Genomic DNA, 24,402 nt, shown 5'->3' on the forward strand with positions numbered 1-24,402 from the left:
ATAGACCAGGGATTGAACCTCGGATCATCTGATTTGCACAGTCCATTACTAACCTAGTGGTGTATCTCACTCACTGAGCAATTCAGGTTGCTACTAATGTAAATTTATAAAGTTCAGGGAGGGTTCAAACCTCCGATAAAGTTTAACTGTGGCATACACCTCCATCGAACAGTGAAAATAAATGCTAATTAGAATGTCTGTTTTCTCGTAGTACGAATCACCCATGGAATATGCTCATTTTGTCGCATCTCTGGCCTCAGACTGTGTGTTTGGTGAGTCTGCATTTGTTGCAATGTTATGGGGTTGATTGTTTATACTTTTCCTGATACGTACTTGGACTGAAATGTAGAGACAGTGTCCTTCTAAAAATCAAACGTGCAAAGTTTGATCATTAATGTGCTTTTGTTTTATTCTATCCACTTTGTTCATTTTTTAAAAATATTTTTCTTGATCGATTGGAGTCAATGAGTTGCAAAAGTTGTTTAGTTCACAGTGTGAATCAGCTGAGTTATCAACCACAGTTTGACATTGAATCTTTAATTGTTTCAGCTTCCTCATATTAGAGCTCAGTGATTCACTTCAAGCCAGTCCCAGTACTCACTGCTTAAGTGAAAATATTGAAAACAAAACTCCAGCTCAGTGCCTTTATTCAGTGACTAGCTGAAGCGTACAGACCAGGAGTGTCCCAGGTTCGATCCCCGTTTTGGGAGGGGTGCCTCTGGGTTAGGGGAGGGAGATTTGGCTTGGTTCATGCTACCCAGTAATTCCTGCTTGAAGTGGAGGGACATCTGGTGCGGACAGCCTGCGATTTCCCCCATAGTCGAATAGCCTTCTGCCCCTCGCCATCAAGGTTGACTAATGACCGGCCTGGGTGATATACTGAGGTACTAGACGTCAGTTGGCACCCTTGGAACCAAACCCAGGTGAAGGAGTCAACACCGTTGGGGAGGAGGGGAGAGAACAGCTGAGAAAATTGGTGAGGGTAACTCTTGTTTGCGAATGGAACAAAACAAAACTATGCTAACTATAATTTTTTTAAAGGGTGATTATGAGATGCCTCCTTAACAATAAAACAATCTTTCAGGTTTACTTTTAGGCCACTTTTCAGGGTTTAAGTGACCCATAGCGATCTTCATGAAGGGCTAGAGCAAGTGATTTACAGTGGAGGGAAGGAAAAAGTGGAGACCGAGCTGGGAAACGAGAGAGAAATGGACGTGGGAGGATAGAAAAGGAGAAGGCATGATCGAAGACTTGTTCTAAGGAAGCTTTTGACAGCAGGAAGGGAGGTGACCAGGCAGAGCGACTTGGGAAAGGGAGTTGCAAAGGGGAGTTTGTTTGAATATTTCCAACTGTTCTTCTAACTTTCAGAAGTGACCCAGGAAATGGGCCTAGTGAGTGGCTCAGAACTCTCAACATTTGAAGGGCTGCCCGGCTCAGTGACCTTGGGCAAATTAAAGGTGCCACATCTTGATATAATTTCCACTCGCATGGTCATTCTCCAGAATAAGGAGAGCCTTATGCCATGACAAGATAACCGCTTGGATTGCAGACAGCTGCGTGCCAACAGGCTGATGATGCCCAAGTTGAGAAATTCCCTGTTTGAGAAACTCCAGCGCAGTTAAAGTTGCAGTATTTGTGTCTTTATTGTGTAAATAGACATCTAGTGCACGATAACGTCAGTCATCCAGAGATGGATGACTTTGAACTGGCAGTAAACTTTGTGAAAAGTCATTATATTTTTTACATCTCCCAGATGACGAGTGACACTTGCAAAGTTCCTCCTAATGTTAACTACTGGACTATTCATGGACTCTGGTAAGAAGATACTTTCATTCATGGTCTGATATGAATATGCCCTTCAGAGAAGAGAACCTGTCATTCTTACCCAGTCTGGGTCCACATGTGACTCTAGTCCTGTGCTATGTGGTTAACTTTCTGAAGTGGCCACACAAGCCATTTAGTTGCACAATGAATCACTTGATCAACGGGATCTGCAATAAATGCTGCCGTACCAACATCCTGAAGTTTTTGAAAACCTCTTCCTTAAATATATGTATGGTGGGCTCATCGATTCGCTTATTCCACCAAATGACATTTGTTCATCACCCTATGCTCAGCTCCATCCTTTAGAGAAATCCATTGATGTTCTAAGCAACAACTCATGCAATTGTCTACTCAAAATGGTGACACTGCATCAAAATCTAACTAAACAATAAATTAAATACTTTGTAGGATTGCAATGAGAATTGAAATAATATTTCCTCCCTGTCATGATAACAGTTTAGGTATGAGAATTCCATACATGTTCCCTTAGCATGAAAAAGTACTAATTTTTCAATTAACAGCAACTTCGATCCATGTGGGAGAAGCAGGTTAGTCTGCAAGATGGAAGTTGTAAGTAGTTTCAGTTGCTGAAAGTAGTTTTTTATAGCCATAATAAATGTAGTTGTTATTCCATTATCATTCCATGCTGGATTATTACAAACTCTAAAAACAATATTAGAACAAGACATTCCCCTTGGAATGGGCTTTTTATTTGGGAACAGCCGTCAAATTTGCCCTGTTTACCTAAATAGCAGCATCTGAAGGTAATTTATTGTCTGTGAAGTGTTTTGGGACATTTCCCAGAGATATGATAAAATGCAATATAAATTTCTACTTTTTTCCTTCCATACTTTGTCTGTCTCTCTTTCTCTGAATCTCCTCCTCTCCCATTCACTCTCCTCCTTTTGCTGATTTTTTCCTTCTTCCCTCTATCCTCCCTCGCTCTATCTCTCCTTAATTTGGGAGGAAGATAACTGCAAATGCTAGAAATCCAAATTTAAAGAAAGTCCTTTAATGAAGGTGAAATGTTAACCTGCTTCTCAGAGGCTATGTGTTGCCATCATTTCCTCTTTTTATTTCAGCACTATCTTGATTTTTTAAAAATAAAACTCTCAAAATAAAGTAGGTCCTGATAACATGAAAGGATTGTTTTTTTTTACTAGGCCCAAAAGCAACGAGATGTGCAATAACTCCTGGCATTTCAACATCAACAATGTAGCGGTGGGTATTTAGCTTTATTTACATTGGGGCTGGTGCTATTATTATTAGTTTTAAAGCTGGATTCACACTCGGCTGTAGTGCTGATGAGAAGTGGTTTTGCTTTCACTGATGCTGCAGTTATAATGTTAAGCGTGGTCTGAATCTGGACACCGGGTCTGATCTGATGACGGGATGAAGCGGAGTGAGAGTCCCTGGAGCGACTGAGTCTCATTCTGCTTCCCTTCAGGGTCAGGTCAGGCCATGACACCTGACTTTACACTCCACGTGAAGCCGCTTCTCACTGACGTTAAACGTGTTGTGTGAATGTATCATTGATTGGGACTGACTGGGTAAGACTGAACGATAACTTAAGATTCACTTAAATAAAACATGCCCACTGTGACAGCCTGGTTCTCAATCTATTTCTCTGATTAAAGATGAGCAACTACATTGTATTTTCAGTTGGATTGGGTCTCCGCAGGGCAGGATAGTCAAAACTGTGGTCTCCGAATCGTGGTAATCCGGCTTTGGAAAGCCAGGAGACACACTCGCTAAGCGAGTTTAAAATAGAGCATCCAGTACGGATTGGTGATGGGTCGGAAATGTGAGATTAAAATCCCACAGTTAGTATTTGGTGTCTGAGTCTGTTCCACTCTAGCTCTCGGTATACATACAGACTGAAGGCTGATGGTGGCGGTTACAGCTTCTGATGTTTCTGTTTATCTGCAGGACATTTTATCTGAGTTGAAGCGATGGTGGCCTGATGTGATCCATCCCAACAGTACTAACCTCTGGTACGTCTTTCTCTTAACGTTCTGTATTCAACACAACCAGTAGGAAAATGGGACCCTCGGGTGGACTCTCAGCTGTCTTCTGTTCTGTGCATAAGCACCACTCCAGAGACTTGAGCACATAATCCAGGCTGACAAGCCAGTGCAGAACTGAGGGAGTGCTGAACTGTCGGAGGTGCCGTCGTTCAGATGAGATGTTAAACTGAGGTCCCTGGTCAGTTTGATTCTAATCTTCCCCTCTACAAAATGGTTATCCAAAAGATAAGGGAAATGCAAGTGTCTCAGGGCATCTGTGGTTCGTGGATTCCCTGCAGTGCATTTAACACCGAGCCCCAGACAAGCACCTATGTGGAGTCTCATGGAATTAAACTCCGAACCAAGGGCCCAGTCAGCGTGATCGCCCCATTCAACTGTAAGTGAACGTGAGACCATCTCTGCTGCAGCAGTCAGCGTGCAGACACAGGGGAGGGTCAGGCGTTTAGCATCAGTGGCCAGCCAGGAGCGAAACCTGCTCTATCGCTTCTCCTAGAATGGTAGAATGTTCCAGAACGGAAACAGGCTGTTCCGCTCATCAAGTCTGTGTTGGTGTTTTGCTCCATGACCCACCCAGTCAGATTCTACTCTCCAGCTTGCTCCCCGTATCCTTTTAATATTCTTTGTTTTCCAGCAACTACTTAATTAGAACATTAGAAAATTAGAAATTCCCTTTTTAAAAAAAACTTCTAGACTCTGCTTCAACAACAGTTTGTGGCAGAGAATCCCACATTCTAACCTCTCTCTGTGGAAATAATTTTTTCTCTAACTTCCCCTTTAATTCTTTTTGTGGAGATGCCGGTGATGGACTGGGGTGGACAAATGTAAGGAATCTTACAACACCAGGTTATAGTCCAACTGTTGGACTATAACCTGGTGTTGTAAGATTCCTTACATTAATTCTTTTTGTGATCCTCTTAAATTTGTGTCCTCTCATTACTGTCTCATCGAGCCACGGGAACAATCACGTTTCACTCTCGTGTTTACCTTATCGTAATCTCCTCTATCGGGTCTCCCCTTAACCTTCTCAGCTCCATGCAAAAAGCCCTAGCTTTTCACCTCTTCATAACTGGACCCCTCATCCTTTGTAACATCCCACAGGGTTCTTGGTCACAGCCCTGCTATCCTTTGTTCCTGTGTTAAGCCCATCTTATGGGCTGTCATTTAGTCTCGGTGGGTCACCCAGAGTCACTAAAGCAAGTGGAGGAATTAATATTCAATCTTGGTTTTGACTGCAGGAAGTAGATTAGTTCTGACAGAGTTGAGTAAGTAGAGGGCATGCTCGAAGATAATTAAAATGTACCTAATAGTTATACCAACTCAAATTCTACTGAGCCGTATGGATCAGCAAGGTCCTAATGTTGATCCCTCCCCATCTGTGCTGAGTTGGCTCTACCCAGACAGGGCAATAATGGGAGTACTCTATTTGTCTTCAGTGCCATGGGCTTGGAAGGGGGAATTGGGAATGCTCCTGGTCAGCCCGCGTGGCTCTCAGGTCAGGAGAGAATTCAAATTGGCCGTGCTGCCTTCCCACAAGGTGGAATAGTCTAGCGACCATTACTGTCCAGGCTCACACTTAAAGAATGGCCCCACGGGCTTGCTAACAATATCTACTTGCATTTGTACAGCACCTTTAACTTTAAAAACAAAATCCCAAGGCGCATCATAAGATGTGTAATCAGATAGAAATTGACGCGAGCCAAAGGAGGAGATATTAGAAGGGGTGACCAGAAGCCGGGTCAAAGAGGTAGGTTTTAAGGAGGGTCTTAAAGGAGGAGAGGTAGCCATGGAAGCAGACCTTGGCATAAGCTGAGAAAATTGGAAGATAAAGAAAACCTCTCAGCAACGTAGAGTACAACCTGGGCACCCGCCAGCCTGTAAGATGGAGAGAGGCTGCTCCCACTCACCACATCTACCTGACATTTTGGTTTTCGTTCTTTTTTGTGCAGGAAACACGAGTGGCAGAAACATGGAACATGTGCGGCTTCGCTGGAATCCTTAGACTCCCAGGAGAAGTATTTCAGTAAAGCGCTGCAACTATACCAAAAGCTGGACCTCAACAGGTAACCCGATGTCTTGGGATCACCCATCTCCCCCGTTTAATAGATTGCAGTCTGTACCCAAACCCTTCTCATTGAAGCATCTCTGAACAGAGTAACTCAGCTCCTCTGGGTAGAAATTTGACTAGATTTTTCTCCCAAGTCCTCAGACATGTCTAAAGTTGGGGGCAGACTACAGAGGTATTGCCCAGACGAGCTAATACTGCTTTTGTTCTATTTGTGTGCTCTCGTATTACCTCCCAAAGTGTCTATATCCTTTTTACCTATTTTCCAGTCGCCTCCATCTCTCTCCTTGCGCTATGTGAAAGCATAATGCTCATTCCTTCTATTAATGACCAGAATAAATCTGATCAGTCACTGTCCTGATGTTTCACTGCAAAACTTGGATATGTTCTAATTCAGGAATTTATTTCCAAATGACGACTTTTCTTTTAAACTTTATTCAGTGCTCTTAAGAAGTTTAATATATCGCCATCGTCCAAGTATTATATGGTAAGAACTCGCTCCTCTTTGTCCTTTTGAGCACCTTGTTTTCCTGTGCACACTTTGCTTAATTCTAGCTAACATTCTCACATTTAGATGGAGGACATTGAAAAGGCACTTGTGTCAGTCTATGGGGTAATACCGAAGATTCAGTGCATGCTTTCTACTCAGGTAATTCACACTTTCTGTTTGTGCCTGGCGTAGTTCTGATCAAAACTCAGTTTCAGATAAATTAAAACTCTTACTTTTCAATTTTAAAAACTACTTGATTTATCTTGCTGCTGTTTAAGGCAGAAACCAAATCTGTGTTTATACCTTGTCCAGCCAGCCTGACTGTGGACTAATGCAATATGAAGACTGATTTGTGTTGAGGGATTATTCCTGTAATGGGAATAGGCCATGTTGTTGATGGGATTGCAGGGGAGATTACACAGGAATCATTTGGTGTCTGCAGCAAGTTTTAATCTCTCCAGGTCTGGGAATTAAGGTTAAATAGTGATTTATAATTCAGGGTCTGTAATTCTTTGCCAGTCTAGTTGAAAAGGCTTTGCTCAATTATAAATTACAATATTATGATTTAAATATACTTCAGTATGGAGTCAAATTTTGTTTTGCTTTTACTTTAGAAGAGACAAGCTTGGAACTCAACTGTTTCACTTTGTTTCCTCCCCCTCCCCCGCAAAAACACAGGGAGTGTCAGTGCAAACACTGGGCCAGATTGAACTCTGCTTCAGCAAAGACTTTCAACTGCTGAACTGCATGGAAGCTGCACCCAACATGCTTGACTCTAAGAATGACAGACAGCATAATACCTATTCAGGCTTTTCCGTGTGTGACCGTAACCTGCAAGTTTATTACCCTCCGATAGAACACCTGTACTGAGGGTGTGTGAGAAGATGCCCGTTACAGTGCTGGTTTTGTGCGCTCCAGGTCATTAGAGAATACAGTATGTTGGTGTCCTTAGTATCCCACACAGAGTACAATGTTAAATTTTAATAATTAAAAACAAAAAATGTTCAAATTGCACAGTGGTTTAGCCAGCATCCAAAAACAAGTTAATGTTTCCAACTTGAATTTCTAGCATTTAAAGTCCTTTTTGTCTCCATCCAAATTTCAGGTATTTCTATCTCCAATACCACTTAGTGAATTTTGTGGCATAATTTAAGAGACAAAAGATTTTAAAGCTTAAATCTCTATTACTGCCAAGATAAAACATTTTTCTGTATCCCTTGGTCATTTTAAAATGGGCTTGCCTTATTGTGTGGGTACAGAGAAAGCTGTGCACTAAATTGCCATCAGTTGGACTTGCATTGCATTTAATCATAGAGCTGATATTTGCAGACAGGGAATCAAAATAACTCTTTAATCAGTGAACAGAACATAAACACCAGCCTGCTTGGCAAGGAATGCAGTGAGATTTTCAGTTTAAAGCTTTAGGAATATATACTATGTTTGCTTGTATGTTTCTCCTCTCTCCCCCCCTCCCCCTCCCCCTCCCCACCATGCCACCTGAGACCTCCTCTCTCTTGCTGTCCACCAACTGCAGCCAAGAGGGTGGAGTGCCCACCTTAGCCCAGGGTGGTGTGCCTGAGCTGGTGTCAGGCTTCAGCCTCCTGCTTCTAGGTGCACAAGAACAGCTCAGATGCCTGACTCCCTCCCTATGGGAAAGCTTTGGGTCTTAAACCTAGAGCTTCCTCACAACTGGTGGATAGTGGGTATGAACCCTCATCCCAAACAGAAGGCATAACCTTCAATAGGCCTCTGTGCTCTTTCACTTTAAGGGGAAGTCTCGCTAGCTGTTGGTATGAATGTCTGTTTTGGAAGATTTGAAACCTTTCACTACAATGTGAACTCCCCCCCCCCCCCCCCCCCCCTCCTGGGTTTTATTGTTTGAAAGCAGTGCGTGTTCATGTACCTACCTCACTCTCACTGGTGTCATCTCTTATCAGCACTGTGGGTTTTTATTCTTTAAAGATGTTAGAGATCTAAGATTGGTTTTAATGCTTTCAATGTACTTTTCCAATAAATGATTAAACCAAGCTCACTATCTCCGGCAGTAAAATCACTATTGTAGTTTCTAGATCCAGGAAAAAATATTGAGGCCTTTTTCTGTGACTTGTGTAACTTTTCATTAAAAAAGTCAATATGTAACTCAGTAAATGATTAAAGAATTAATTTAAAATAAAACGGAGTATATTTTGCAATGATGCCATTAGCGGTGGAAGATTTCACAATTCCTCAGCCCAAGACCGGTTTCTTGGTACAGACAAGAGCTTCCCTTTAACATCAAAAAACATCCTGAGACGTGATCAAAAAATGGACGGCTAGCCAAAGGCGAGATTAGGAAGTGTTTGCACCAAATGCTTGGTCCCAAGAAGTGGGTTTTAAGGAGGAGAGGGTGAGGTGAGCAGAAATTCTCTCCAGCATCAGGCACAATAGTAGGGACAGGCAATAAATGCAGCTTGTGAACAATCAAGACTTGTACTGTTCAGACAATGAGATGCCCTGTAGGATCTAAGGGAGTTGCAGGACTGCTGTAAAAACAGCACGCACCAGCACACGGTATATACTGGGCCAGCTAAACGTCTCAGGTTTAGTAACAACAATCCACAACTCTCCATTGTGTAGTCAACACAGCGTCCTACTCTAGAATTTTTAAACTACACGGAACAGGATAGGATGGAGTTAGGACAAGATAATACAACAACTTGCATTTATATAGTGCCTTTAACGTGATAAAACATCCCAAGGCACTTAATGGGAAGAGTTCCTGAGAAGATGAATACTGTGCCTATTAAGAGACGAGGGCAGACCTTAACTTCAAATCTTATCTACCTGCAGTTGAGAATAGTTGTCTAATCCCACCATTCTACACTAAAATTCACATTAACAGTTCTCACCAACAGAGCTCAAACATAAAAGAGAAGTAAAGCTAATGGTAGAATTGCCTACACTGCAGATTTTTGAATATATGAGTAATTTGAAACCCTGTCAAGACTTGTGGAGGATCAGAACAAACATCAGTAGATTGTCATCGCACTGGCATGTTTCAGTAATCCTGCATCTCTAACACTGTGCTCCAGTTCACAGTCTGGCACAATAAATGAGCAGCTCTCCACAGCTTAATCAATAATGGGCTCTTTCAAACAGATACCAACAGGAAGACTGGATCAGGAATGAAAAAGAAAAATTGACCACTTTACCAGAGAGAACCAGGGACTGGAATTTACTTGGGTACAGAAAAAAATTAGCCAAAGTTTACATCAGCAGATACTTCACACATAACCAACCAGATTAAATTGTTCAACTGCCTGGTTGAATGTCCAATTTATAACTTGAGGCGGTCAGTATCAATGTCATTTTAATACCATGTTGGTAGCTCACCTGCCATCATGGTTGATCAGTCAGCTAGGAATTAACGTCTTCTCCACTCACACACTATTTAAAAACAACACGGTTCAAAGGAAGTGACACTTTCTTTTTGTTGCATGAGGTCATGAGCCTCTTTATCAAATAATGTGATTTCATGCAGGCTCTGTGGCACTCATTTTCTTGCTGACTGGACAGCCAGGGATACTTAGAATTCTGAAAACCACCCCATAAAAGGAAGTGGAAATGGAGACAAAGGAGGAGGAAGCAAGCTCCATTCAAACTGTGTACTATTCACAAAACCAACAAGTCACTTATGAAGATCCTCAGAAATGGAAAGCTTATTCCTGGTAATGGTTTGGTACGGCCATCAACCAAAGCAGGTCCATGTGGTGTTGTGAAGTTAACAGAGTCTAGGGTTCGAGGATATCAAGGCCACTCTTAGCCATGGGGTACATTGCAATTTCGGCAGACTGAAAGAAGGCACGTTGAAATAAAACTCTCTAAGCTGAGAACAAAATGTCCCCAGCCACTTTCAACCTAAAAACGGGGCTTCCTCTTTCTTCCGGTGTATTTTGTGTCATTTCGAACAGTCCTGGGGAAGAAAGGGGAAAACAGAATAGTTAAAAATTTGCACACACCAGTAATGTACATCAGCCTCTGAACTGAACCTCTATATGCAAAAACCCATTTACAATGTCGCTAATTTACTTCTAAGTGGATTTTTAAATACTTGAAGTAAACAGATATCCAAGCCTTGCTCATTTGTAGAAGTTAAAAGGAAAAGGGCAAGAGAATGGGATTAGAATGGACAGTGCCAGTTGGAACTAGCATTCGCACAAAGACAATGGGCTGAATGGCATCCTTCTGTGCTGTAATTTGAATGGTTGAGAGAACACAGGCCATGGAACCAGCACAGACCTTTGCCAACGCACCCTTTAAGCTGGCCACTGAGCAATGGATAGGGGTGACTTTCAATATATTCTGGGGAAGAGGTACATCCCATTCCACCCCACTGCCTCTTCCAGACAGTAACAGCCAAGATCAGGACATTTTCTATTTTCTGTAAAGGGATTGGAGATGCTTGTGATTTACTGGGAAGATTTTTTATTTCTGTTTTCACATTGTATCCCAGAGGAAAAGACAATGCCGAATCATACAGAGTGGGTGTGGACTGGTGTTTAATTTCTCCCGGTCCTGCCTCAGGGAGGGGAGCAGATCTGCTATACGTCACAGACTCTGGTGGACAAGCCCTCTGACTTGGGAAAGATACAAATGCAGCTTTTGTAAGAAACCATGGTTATGACACGCTGGAATTGTGCTTGGTGGCAATATAAATGGAGCCAGAGAACTAGACACCTAAATCATGAAATAGTCTACTCGTAATCCAAAGTTGCCCAATTCCATTTTTAAAGCACTAAATATAGGAACAGGGAGAGGCTATTCAGCCCCTCGAGCCTGTTCCGCCATTCAACGAGATCATGGCTGATCTGCATCCTAACTCCATCCACCCCGCCTTGGCTCCATAGCCCTTAATACCATTGGCTAGCAAAAATTTATCGATCTCAGATTTAAAATTTTTAGTTGAGCCAACATCTATTGCTTTTTGCGGGAGCGAGTTCCACACTTCTACCACCCTTTGCATAAAGAAGTGTTTCCTAACTTCTTTCCTGAATGGCCTGGCTCTGATTTTAAGGTTGTGTCCCCTTGTCCTAGACTCCCCCACCAGCAGAAAAAGTTTCTATCTATCCTATCAATTCTTTTCAACCTCAATCAAATCACACCTTAACCTTCTATATTCCAGGGAATACAAGTCTAGTTTAGGTAATCGCTCCTCAGAATCTAACCCGTGGAGCCCTGGTAACATTCTGGTGAATCTGCGCTGTACTTTTTCCAAGGCCAATACATCCTTTCTAAGGTGCAGTGCCCAGAACTCTACACAGTACTCCAGATGTGGTCGAACCAGGGTTTTATATAGCTGTAGCAAAACTTCCTCCCCATTATATTCTAGTTATAAAGGCTAACATTCTATTAGCCTTTTTGATTATTTTTTGTACCTACTACATTTTAGTGATCTGTGTACATGGACCCCTAAATCTCTTTGGACCGCCACTGTTTTCACCATTTAAAAAATCTATCCTTTTTTTTGTCCAAAATGGATGACCTCACACTTATCTGCCACACTTTTGCCCACTCACTTATCTATCGATGTCTCTGTATTTTTATACTCCCATCCATACTACTCACTACGCCACCAATCTTTGTGTCATCAGCAAACTTGGAATTATGGTTGTTTATGCTGCATTATGTAAGTTGCTTAATTCAAATTATTGGATGATTCAATTTTTCTTTAGTGCATAAATCGATAGGAGCCGACTGTATAAAAACAAACGCCTGAAGGACCAATTTAATCTCAGGTTGGAGCGACCTGCTTACACTAACTAGAGGAACAGAACAATGTATCGTCAGTGCAGGAGCAGCCCAAGTCTCATTTCATGCAGCAAGAATGCTGCAAGGGTGTACATAGGTTCTACCTAATGATCTAAGAGGTTATACACACTGTTCACCATGCTGAGGTTTTTCTTGTTACATGCAGTAAATGCCCCAGCCCACACTCCCCTCTCACCTTCCCTGACGCCTTCGACGCTCTTTCTTCTCTAGAATCCAATCCTTGCTTCTCTTTGCAGATTTCCCCTTCATGTTTTTAAATCTCAACCTGCAGGCAGGGAATGAAGAGTTTGTTCAGATAATTGGAACTTATCCAGCCAAGGCTTGAACGAACTCACTTCAGGGATCAAGGTTTAAAAGCTTTGTTTCTTATTTGTTGTACTTTATTGCTCATTTCCTCTCTCAGGCCCAGGTTTCTAGCGCCCCCTGACGACATGAGCTTTCATTTCTCTAACGTGCTATGCCGTGGGATGGTCTGTAATTCCCAGGGAGGATGGAGCTGAACACAGTTCTCTGTGGGAGTGCTGGAAATGGAAATGAATGGAATGGAATCATTCCCACACATCCCCTCCTCTTCCTGCATCCCCCAGCAACAGAGGCCTAGGCATGGTCCCACTTTGCCAAGCGCTGTTCTTGTTAACTTAGACAGTGAGAGACAATCTGAGCATTAGGGTGTCACAGATAAACCCGATCCTCTCTTAGGTTAATGTCCGCACGTGCACACTTCCAATATGGATTGAGGGATGGTCATCAGTCGCAGAGACCGTGCCCAATTTATAGCCCTGAGACACCTTAGGTACAGCTACTATCCTCATTCAGATCTAATCCAGGAGTGCACCTTTCGCAATGCTCCCACTGGTTCCCGGACTTGCTTTCTTTCCCCTCCTTTCCCGAAAGCACTGAACTGTGCTGGGGGAAATCCCACGGGTACAGGTGGCCCTTCATTACCGCATCCACCCGGACTACACGCCAAGCAGGACAGCCGAGTCTCTGCAGCCTATTCAGCTACTGTGGCAGATCATACTGGAGCCCAATTCAATCCCCGTTTGACATCCACTTTCCAGTAGGGGTCACTGGACAGTGATCAGGAGTGAGAAATCTGGCTATTCCCTACCCCCCCACCCTGCCCCCTCCCGCTCTTGGGATGTTGTGCCTATTTATCACCCCCTGGCTGAGCTCAGCTAGACACACAGATGTGGGATTGATCCACGACCTCCCTGGCTCAGAACCACACACACCTATCAGTGCAATTACCCATTTGACGCAGTCTGCTCCTTCCCCCCACCCTCATCAATTTCTCCCCGAAGGCACTGATTCAAGCTGGGATAGTTACACAGGCGATCGCCCCCCCTCTGGTAATCTGACACTACTCGTGCAGAAGCCTAGACAAAAGGGGTGAAACTGGTGTTCAGTGAAAGTGTGAAACAGGCAAGAGTCCCTTTACACATGGGAATCAGGCGTGGCATAAAACGGGCTGCTGATTCGTGGTCGCCCATTTCACACTTTCACCAAAGACCAGTTTGACCCCCCCCCCCGAGTGTCAGCAGATCACTCGGCCATGAGCATGATACAGGTGAGCCTTATCCTGTCCCAAACCCATGTGCCTCTAAGCACTTTCCGGCAGGGATCACTGAGTGACCAGGAGGAAGAACTCCAAGTGACTTTTTGTCTCTCTAACCCAGGAGAACTAGGGACTGTTGTAACAACCTTTGCCACTGCCCCACTAACACCAATTAATTCTACTCCCTGCAATCGAACCTGGGCCTTTCTGGTCTGTATGGCTCAGTGACAAGTGGCCTGTTTTTAAAATTTGATCCCAGGATGTGGATGCTGCTAGTAAGGCCGGCATTTATTGCCCCTGCCTGTTGCCCTGAGGAGGTTAGGGTGGGCCTTCTCCTTGAACTGCTGCAGTCCTGGTGCTGATGGTGCTCCTACCATGGTCAGGTAGGGAATTCTAACTTAACCACCGAGGGGAGTTCCACTTATTTATTTTACCAACATGGCATCAAGCCCACAAATTGTAAGAGGCAGGAAAATATGGCAACCAGCAGCTCAGGGCTGTCACAACGATGTTCCTCAGTTACTCTAGATCTCTCAGTGTGACAGACAGAGGGAGACTGTAACCCTCCCTGCTTTGCTATGAGAGACCTGCAAGGTCAGAGAGCAATCACCATACCCACGTGTTAACATCTGTAAACATTAAAATATCATGCAACATTTTCTAGTAATGATCTAATCTATAAAACGTAGGTTTTACAAACATTGAAGCAATAGCAGAAGATTTACTTCCAGGCATTCAGACAGCTGCGAGGGAGACCCCGCCCCCAACACAGAGCGAGCGCGAGGGAGACCCCCCCCCACACAGAGCGAGCGCGAGGGAGACCCCCCCCCACACAGAGCGAGCGCGAGGGAGACCCCCCCCCACACAGAGCGAGCGCGAGGGAGACCCCCCCCCACACAGAGCGAGCGCGAGGGAGACACCCCACCCCCACACAGAGCGAGCGCGAGGGAGACCCCCCCCCACACAGAGCGAGCGCGAGGGAGACCCCCCCCCACACAGAGCGAGCGCGATGGAGACCCCCCTCCCCCCCACACACACAGTGAGCGCGAGGGAGACCCCCCCCCCACACAGAGCGAGCGCGAGGGAGACACCCCACCCCCGACACAGAGCGAGCGCGAGGGAGACACCCCCCCCCCCCACACAGAGCGAGCGCGAGGGAGACACCCCCCCCCCACACAGAGCGAGCGCAATGGAGACCCCCCTCCTCCACACACAGAGCGAGCGCGAGGGAGACCCCCCCCACACAGAGCGAGCGCAATGGAGACCCCCCTCCTCCACACACAGAGCGAGCGCGAGGGAGACCCCCCCCCACACAGAGCGAGCGCGAGGGAGACCCCCCCCCCACACAGAGCGAGCGCGAGGGAGACCCCCCCCCCACACAGAGCGAGCGCGAGGGAGACCCCCCCCCACACAGAGCGAGCGCGAGGGAGACCCCCCCCCCACACAGAGCGAGCGCGAGGGAGACCCCCCCCCACACAGAGCGAGCGCGAGGGAGACCCCCCCCACACAGAGCGAGCGCGAGGGAGACCCCCCCCCACACAGAGCGAGCGCGAGGGAGACCCCCCCCCACACAGAGCGAGCGCGAGGGAGACCCCCCCCCACACAGAGCGAGCGCGAGGGAGACCCCCCCCCCACACAGAGCGAGCGCGAGGGAGACCCCCCCCCCACACAGAGCGAGCGCGAGGGAGACCCCCCCCCACACAGAGCGAGCGCGAGGGAGACCCCCCCCCACACAGAGCGAGCGCGAGGGAGACCCCCCCCCACACAGAGCGAGCGCGAGGGAGACCCCCCCCCCCCCCACACAGAGCGAGCGCGAGGGAGACCCCCCCCCCACACAGAGCGAGCGCGAGGGAGACCCCCCCCCACACAGAGCGAGCGCGAGGGAGACCCCCCCCCACACAGAGCGAGCGCGAGGGAGACCCCCCCCCACACAGAGCGAGCGCGAGGGAGACCCCCCCCCACACAGAGCGAGCGCGAGGGAGACCCCCCCTCACACAGAGCGAGCGCGAGGGAGACCCCCCCCCACACAGAGCGAGCGCGAGGGAGACCCCCCCCCACACAGAGCGAGCGCGAGGGAGACCCCCCCCACACAGAGCGAGCGCGAGGGAGACCCCCCCCACACAGAGCGAGCGCGAGGGAGACCCCCCCCCACACAGAGCGAGCGCGAGGGAGACCCCCCCCCACACAGAGCGAGCGCGAGGGAGACCCCCCCCCACACAGAGCGAGCGCGAGGGAGACCCCCCCCCACACAGAGCGAGCGCGAGGGAGACCCCCCCCCACACAGAGCGAGCGCGAGGGAGACCCCCCCCCCACACAGAGCGAGTGCGAGGGAGACCCCCCCCACACAGAGCGAGCGCGAGGGAGACCCCCCCCACACAGAGCGAGCGCGAGGGAGACCCCCCCCACACAGAGCGAGCGCGAGGGAGACCCCCCCCCACACACAGAGCGAGCGCGAGGGAGACCCCCCCCCCACACAGAGCGAGCGCGAGGGAGACCCCCCCCACACAGAGCGAGCGCGAGGGAGACCCCCCCCCACACAGAGCGAGCGCGAGGGAGACCCCCCCCCACACAGAGCGAGCGCGAGGGAGACCCCCCCCCCACACAGAGCGAGTGCGAGGGAGACCCCCCCCACACAGAGCGAGCGCGAGGGAGACCCCCCCCACACAGAGCGAGCGCGAGGGAGACCCCCCCCACACAGAGCGAGCGCGAGGGAGACCCCCCCCCACACACAGAGCGAGCGCGAGGGAGACCCCCCCCCCACACAGAGCGAGCGCGAGGGAGACCCCCCCCCACACAGAGCGAGCGCGAGGGAGACCCCCCCCCACACAGAGCGAGCGCGAGGGAGACCCCCCCCCACACAGAGCGAGCGCGAGGGAGACCCCCCCCCACACAGAGCGAGCGCGAGGGAGACCCCCCCCCCCAACACAGAGCGAGCGCGAGGGAGACCCCCCCCCCCCCACACAGAGCGAGCGCGAGGGAGACCCCCCCCCCACACAGAGCGAGCGCGAGGGAGACCCCCCCCCACCACACACAGAGCGAGGGTGAGGGAGACCCCCCCCCACACAGAGCGAGCGCGAGGGAGAACCCCCCCCCCACACAGAGCGAGCGCGACCCCCCCCGCCCCACAGAGCGAGAGAGACCCCCACAGCAAACGAACGAGAGACCGACCCTGAGAGAGAGAGAGACCCCCACACACTCCAACAGGGGTTGCTGGATAGTGAGCAGGAGTAAAAACCTTCAGCTTATTTTCTCCCTCTCTTGCCCAGGTCATTGAAGTCATTATTGAGATGAGTTTACTCAGCACAAATCAGGAACAAAAGCTGGGATCTTTCTGGTCTGTATGGCTGGATTTCACACTGGGCATGCACATCCACAGTGCTGTTGAGGGAGCTCCATATTACCTGCTTTGTACAGTTTGAAGTATGTGGCAGTCATAGTTTAATTAAATTGTAGACCATTTTTTGAGAATATTTACCTTTTTTTGCTGTCAATTTTCAGAAGCAAGAAATACTCAGGAGGAACAATCTTCCAATCAAACCAAAAAATATGAAATAAAATGCAATAGTGATCCTGCAGAGCTCAGAATATGCAACTTCAGAACATTATTGGGCGCAGGAAATTTGTGCAAGAGACATGGTGCGGGTGCCCATTAGAGACATACACTTTTCATCAGAAACACAGAATTTACTTTGAGTTGAATGATTGGCTGGGTTTGGTCTCACGCCTGGTATATATTCTCAAAACCGCACATCTGGAACTCTGTAGGCATGCCTACTTGTTCAAATTAAAGGCGAGCTCTTCTGCTAATGCAGTGAGGCTTTTCTCAGCTCTAGCCTCTAATGTATCAGTGACACTCCCATTACTAAGTCAGGACAACCTTCCCTCACTCAGGTATAAACTTCAGAGAACCAGGGCGATAGAGAAGCCCCAGCCAATACGATCGCTGTTCCCAGCTGTGCTCTATTTCAGCCGAGAGTTACAAAGAATTACATAGAATTACGTAGAATTTTACCGCACAGAGACAGGCCACATCAGCCTCCTCCCACCCGCTCAGCATATCCTTCTATTCTTTTCTCCCTCATGTACTTATCTAGCTTCCTCTAAATGCAACTATGCTATTCACCTCAACTACTCCATGTGGTAGCGAGTTCTGCATTCTCACCACTCTGAGTAATGAAGTTTCTCCTTAGTTCCTTATTGGATTTATTAGTGGCTATCTTATGTTTATGATCTCTAGTTTTGGACTCCCCCAAGTGGAAACACCATACCTGGCATTTGTGAACTGTACTTGGCTCGTCTCCTCCTCTCCCTGCTGTACTCCGAGGCCCTAAACAGGGAGGGGGGGGTGAAGAACACAAAATATGAAATTCATTACTGCGCTCATTCAAAGTCATACTGAGATCACAAGGAAGCACTGGTGTTTATGAACACATGCAGCTGTATGAACTGTGGTGGTGGGGGAGTGGGAAAGGGCACTTGGCAGAACATGGAAGGAAGTCAAAGACAGAGATTGTTATGATGGAGGAGCTCAAAATTACAGCTGGTGGGGGGGGGGGGGGGGCGGGGGGAATTACTTATCTCTGTGAATTAAATTCTGGGATTAAAACATGAAAAGGAAAAGGTCACAAAATGCTACTTTTTGTTTTAAAAATGATTTGTACGTGCCTCACTATTTACAAAAGAACCCCAAACTCCGCACCTACCCATGGGTTGTGATCGTGCCTGTAATAAAAAGCAGAGCTTGCCAACTACGGAATGCAGGATTTTAAAAACAGCCCTTACCCAAAAATAAACAGCGGCACAGACAGCTGGAGATTGCTTGAAGCTACAAACATGTGGCATTTCCTTTACCCATACCCATCATCCTTGTGATTAACCCATGTGTGATTGCCAACTTTACGCCAATCTGTAGGTAATTAATGGGCAGTTTGTTCTGTCTGATGGCTGAAGGCTGCCCAGACTCTCTCCACAGAGGAAACACACCCGCCCAGACTCTCTCCACAGAGGAAACACACCCGCCCAGACTCTCTCCACAGAGGAAACACACCCGCCCAGACTCTCTCCACAGAGGAAACACACCCCACCAGACTCTCTCCACAGAGGAAACACACCCGCCCAGACTCTCTCCACAGAGGAAACACACCCCACCAGACTCTCTCCACAGAGGAAACACTCCCCACCAGACTCTCTCCACAGAGGAAACACTCCCGCCCAGACTCTCTCCACAGAGGAAAACACTCCCCCCCCCCCCCCTCCCCAGACTCTCTCCACAGAGGAAACACCCCACCCCCCAGACTCTCTCCACAGAGGAAACACTCCCGCCCAGACTCTCTCCACAGAGGAATCACTCCCGCCCAGACTCTCTCCACAGAGGAAACACTCCCCCCCCCCCCCCCCCCCCCCCCCAGACTCTCTCCACAGAGGAAACACTCCCGCCCAGACTCTCTCCAGAGGAAACACTCCCGCCCCAGACTCTCTCCAGAGAGGAAACACTCCCGCCCAGACACTCTCCACAGAGGAAACACTCCCGCCCAGACACTCTCCACAGAGGAAACACTCCCGCCCAGACACTCTCCACAGAGGAAACACTCCCGCCCAGACTCTCTCCAGAGGAAACACTCCCGCCCAGACTCTCTCCAGAGGAAACACTCCCGCCCAGACTCTCTCCACAGAGGAAACACTCCCGCCCAGACTCTCTCCAGAGGAAACACACCCGCCCAGACTCTCTCCACAGAGGAAACACTCCCGCCCAGACACTCTCCACAGAGGAAACACTCCCCCCCCCCCCCCCCCCAGACTCTCTCCACAGAGGAAACACTCCCCCCACCCCCCCCCAGACTCTCTCCACAGAGGAAACACTCCCGCCCAGACTCTCTCCAGAGGAAACACTCCCGCCCAGACTCTCTCCACAGAGGAAACACTCCCCACCAGACTCTCTCCACAGAGGAAACACTCCCCACCAGACTCTCTCCAGAGGAAACACTCCCGCCCAGACTCTCTCCACAGAGGAAACACTCCCCTCCCCCCCCCCCAGACTCTCTCCAGAGGAAACACTCCCCACCAGACTCTCTCCGCAGAGGAAACACTCCCGCCCAGACTCTCTCCAGAGGAAACACTCCCCACCAGACACTCTCCACAGAGGAAACACTCCCGCCCCAGACACTCTCCACAGAGGAAACACACCCGCCCAGACTCTCTCCACAGAGGAAACACTCCCGCCCAGACTCTCTCCACAGAGGAAACACTCCCGCCCAGACTCTCTCCACAGAGGAAACACTCCCGCCCAGACTCTCTCCACAGAGGAAACACTCCCCACCAGACTCTCTCCACAGAGGAAACACTCCCGCCCAGACTCTCTCCACAGAGGAAACACACCCGCCCAGACTCTCTCCACAGAGGAAACACTCCCGCCCAGACTCTCTCCACAGAGGAAACACTCCCGTCTAGACTCTCTCCAGAGGAAACACTCCCGTCTAGACTCTCTCCAGAGGAAACACTCCCCACCAGACTCTCTCCACAGAGGAAACACACCCGCCCAGACTCTCTCCACAGAGGAAACACTCCCCACCAGACTCTCTCCACAGAGGAAACACTCCCGCCCCAGACACTCTCCACAGAGGAAACACTCCCGCCCCAGACACTCTCCACAGAGGAAACACTCCCGCCCAGACTCTCTCCACAGAGGAAACACTCCCGCCCAGACTCTCTCCACAGAGGAAACACTCCCGCCCAGACTCTCTCCACAGAGGAAACACACACGCCCCAGACTCTCTCCACAGAGGAAACACACCCACCCAGACTCTCTCCAAAGGAAACACTCCCCACCAGACTCTCTCCAGAGGAAACACTCCCCACCAGACTCTCTCCACAGAGGAAACACTCCCCACCAGACTCTCTCCACAGAGGAAACACTCCCGTCCAGACTCTCTCCAGAGGAAACACTCCCGTCCAGACTCTCTCCAGAGGAAACACTCCCCACCAGACTCTCTCCACAGAGGAAACACTCCCGCCCAGACTCTCTCCACAGAGGAAACACTCCCGCCCAGACTCTCTCCAGAGGAAACACTCCCCACCAGACTCTCTCCACAGAGGAAACACTCCCGCCCAGACTCTCTCCACAGAGGAAACACTCCCCACCAGACTCTCTCCAGAGGAAACACTCCCGTCCAGACTCTCTCCAGAGGAAACACTCCCGTCCAGACTCTCTCCAGAGGAAACACTCCCGCCCAGACTCTCTCCACAGAGGAAACACTCCCGCCCAGACTCTCTCCACAGAGGAAACACTCCCCACCAGACTCTCTCCACAGAGGAAACACTCCCGCCCAGACTCTCTCCACAGATGAAACACTCCCGCCCAGACTCTCTCCAGAGGAAACACTCCCCACCAGACTCTCTCCACAGATGAAACACTCCCCGCCCAGACTCTCTCCACAGAGGAAACACTCCCGCCCAGACTCTCTCCACAGAGGAAACACTCCCCACCAGACTCTCTCCACAGAGGAAACACTCCCGCCCAGACTCTCTCCACAGAGGAAACACTCCCCTCCCCCCGCCAGACTCACTCCACAGAGGAAACACTCCCAACAAAAACATTCATTAGTATGGGCTAGATTCAAACCCAATTCCCAGAGATGAAAGGCAGAATGTGTGTCTGCATACTGGGAAGAGTGGGTGTAATGGGGAATTACACTCGACACTCTGCTGGTCAGTTAAAAATATACTGGCATATGCCCCTGGTTCAGGCTGTTCTAAACCATCTTCAGATCCACCTGTCCAACAGGAAGCAGTCAGGTTTACAGAAACCTTGGCCCTCGCCCAGTAGAAGGTACGCTAGTTAACGACGGCCCTCGCCCAGTAGAAGGTACGCTAGTTAACGACGGCCCTCGCCCAGTAGAAGGTACGCTAGTTAACGACGGCCCTCGCCCAGTAGAAGGTACGCTAGTTAACGACGGCCCTCGCCCAGTAGAAGGTACGCTAGTTAACGACGGCCCTCGCCCAGTAGAAGGTACGCTAGTTAACGACGGCCCTCGCCCAGTAGAAGGTACGCTAGTTAACGACGGCCCTCGCCCAGTAGAAGGTACGCTAGTTAACGACGGCCCTGCCCAGTAGAAGGTACGCTAGTTAACGACAGCCCTAATGCTTTTGTTTAATTCATGAAATTCTGTGACTGCCATTCCCCACTGCCAGCTCAGAATGCATAACTTGGTTAGTTCATAGAGCCAACAGATGCTGAACGTAATTTAAAGATGACTATATATTGGAAATCGACTGTTGCAGACTAGCCTCAATGCGGAAGTTTCTGCATTGGCTGGGGTGCATCAGTTCAGACACTGGCTGTTTGAAGTCTTCAAGCTCAAGCAATGTGGGTCAGAAAACTCAACCCGGCAACAAAGTTAGCGCAACATAAAACAGTCACTTGGGTTTGGACATCCGAAAACAGGGATCTGAAACAGACGCTGAAATTAAATTTAAATTCATCTGACGTTATCTGAAACTGGTGCTGTCCCTTGAAGGCCTAGTGAGTTAAGGCCACGCAGTAACAAACCCAAAGGTCCTAGGTTCGACTTCCACTCTGTGTTGAATTAGCTGATCTCAGCTGAGACCCTTGGGGAGGTGGGGGCGGGGGGATGGATTTAAAAAAAAGATATACATAACAATGGGGCTCAGCGTTTCTGAAGTTACATAGGTGAAACAAAGCATCAGCGACTCCTAGTGGAAGGTACACAGATATCAGGCAAATCAGCAGTGATGTTCTTCATGGTAGAAGAGCCTGCGGACAATCACTGTTAAAGCTAATGCATTATTAATGTCCAGGAACCAGCTCCCATGGAACCATGACTCAATTGAGAATCCGTGGTTTCAGGAAAGGCAACTTCACTATTCCTTTTTTGAAATGGTGTTGGATTCGTGTCCAGTTTGAGGGAAGATTGGAGTTGTGGAAAGGGCTGGAGTGAGGCCACCCATAATTTATTTAACTGTGGAACCTGAACAGGCAGAGAAAAGATTTTTTTTTCTCCTATCTGGGGAAATTTGAAACCAGCTCCCAAGACTGAAAGGACAGCCCAGAACTTTTTAGCTCTAACACAAGTACTTACAAAAGTAAAGTCTAGGGCAGGTGTCCAAGCTTTTGTCTTCATGGGTTGCAGTGCTGTGTGCCAAGGAGCCTCGGGAACTCAAACTTTAAATCCCTGTCCCCGTTAATTTGCAAACATCTCGAGTTGCTGATACTAACAGATCAGGGTGCTGTGATTTAGGGATCATCTAGCATTGACGCTACAGCGCTAATAACAGGTCTTTCCAAATTTCCAGTCCACAAACCAGCAAGAAGGAGACATGGAAATAGGACCGAGTCGCCTGGGCCCCAGGGCTGGATTGCCAGGGATCAGGGGTGATGGGTCACACGCTAGACGTCCCTGCTCTGGGAGAAATGCTTTCTGATCAAAGTATTCCCCCACTTTGTTATAGAAGAAAACTTTACAGTCGCAATTTTTTTTTTAAATGCCAATTTTGCTGCCAACATGGATATTATTTAAAAATTTAATTCAATGCACAGTCTTATGGCACCATTTCTAGATCCATTTTCTTCATTTATTTGGGCTTGTTCTGTTTTCAGGGCCCTCGGGAAGAGCTCAGAGCCTTTGTGTACAGAGACTAGTGTATACAACCCAGTAGGACTCAGCTGAAAATAAAAACACTTCTCACGATGGAGCCAGCACAAGTGCAACAGTAACAGGGAGCAGTCTCCAATACACCAGTGAAATTAGATGGAAGAGTTACCATTGGCAGTTTTCCAGAGACTCCAGCAAACAAACACAAGAAGAATCTAAGGAAGAAAGAGTTAATAATCAGAACTCACAGAAAGAACTTGCATTTATATATAACACCTTATCACATCCTCAGGACATCCTGAAGTGTTTCACAGCTAATGAATTGCTTTTTGAAGTGCAGTCATTGTTTACAGAATAACCACGAGGCTATTAGGCACCCGATAAAGGGGACCAGCTTGCCACATCCCAGCACAGGTCACTGTCTGCAGCTTGTGGAACATCAGCTGAATGCCTCATATCCAATTACCGCCCTGAGACAAAGATTAGGGGATATGGAGACGGAATGCTCATAACTTTACTGCAAGACCAACCATTACATTGAGATAGATGTGCAGCCACGGTTATCGGATCTGCTTTCTACAATCTCATTAGAAACTCAAGAAAGAATCTACAGAACAAAGCAACTGCTGATTCAGACAGAGAAGGGGGAGGGGGAGGAAAGAGGCAGAAATAAATCTCAGAACTCTTAAAGAACACAATCTGGGCACAGATGGATAGAAAATAGATCAGGAGGATCATCCGGTCAGACAATCGGCTGTCCGTTTCCAGACTTATATATAGCCTGCAAGTGAGAAAGCTACATGAAGGATAAAATAGACCAACTGTCCCACAGTAGGTAGACTCTTTACACCAAGGTGAAAATTTAGGCTGGTTCACTTATTCCCTTTCAATTATTTGAAAAATATACTGATGGAAGTTGCGATTTACTCTGATGACAGAAAGAACTGGCATTTATATGGCGGTTTTCATGTTCTCAGGATGCGCTTCACAGCCAATGAATTACTTTTGAAGTGTAGTCACTGCTG

The 24,402-nt window shown here is 48.3% G+C and overlaps 2 protein-coding genes and 1 non-coding gene across 9 annotated transcripts in view; 1 reads left to right on the top strand and 2 right to left on the bottom strand.

Annotated features, from left to right (window-relative positions):
- Positions 1–8,578, top strand: part of rnaset2 (ribonuclease T2) — a 44,855-nt gene extending 36,277 nt beyond the window's left edge. For all 7 annotated transcript variants that reach the window (XM_067989383.1, XM_067989385.1, XM_067989384.1 and 4 more), the window contains exons 3-10: positions 212–272; positions 1,754–1,815; positions 2,988–3,045; positions 3,754–3,818; positions 5,798–5,911; positions 6,355–6,400; positions 6,488–6,562; positions 7,082–8,578. In XM_067989383.1, coding sequence (XP_067845484.1) covers positions 212–272; positions 1,754–1,815; positions 2,988–3,045; positions 3,754–3,818; positions 5,798–5,911; positions 6,355–6,400; positions 6,488–6,562; positions 7,082–7,273 — 673 coding nt within the window. In that variant the 3' untranslated portion in view covers positions 7,274–8,578. The remainder of the gene's footprint in view (positions 1–211; positions 273–1,753; positions 1,816–2,987; positions 3,046–3,753; positions 3,819–5,797; positions 5,912–6,354; positions 6,401–6,487; positions 6,563–7,081) is intronic.
- A 1,011-nt stretch (positions 8,579–9,589) lies between these two features.
- bud23 (BUD23 rRNA methyltransferase and ribosome maturation factor) overlaps positions 9,590–24,402 on the bottom strand; it is a 30,033-nt gene continuing 15,220 nt past the window's right edge. The window contains exons 8-11 of the mRNA XM_067989387.1: positions 23,547–23,592; positions 18,038–18,096; positions 12,387–12,476; positions 9,590–10,355 (exon numbers count right to left, since the gene is read on the bottom strand). Coding sequence (XP_067845488.1) covers positions 10,301–10,355; positions 12,387–12,476; positions 18,038–18,096; positions 23,547–23,592 — 250 coding nt within the window. The 3' untranslated portion in view covers positions 9,590–10,300. The remainder of the gene's footprint in view (positions 10,356–12,386; positions 12,477–18,037; positions 18,097–23,546; positions 23,593–24,402) is intronic.
- On the bottom strand, positions 14,225–14,357 carry LOC137324873 (small Cajal body-specific RNA 20). The gene has a single exon (XR_010963749.1). It is a non-coding gene; the product is annotated as a small Cajal body-specific RNA 20 (non-coding RNA).

Source organism: Heptranchias perlo, chromosome 8 (genome assembly GCF_035084215.1).
Source record: "Heptranchias perlo isolate sHepPer1 chromosome 8, sHepPer1.hap1, whole genome shotgun sequence".
Taxonomy (NCBI): domain Eukaryota; kingdom Metazoa; phylum Chordata; class Chondrichthyes; order Hexanchiformes; family Hexanchidae; genus Heptranchias; species Heptranchias perlo.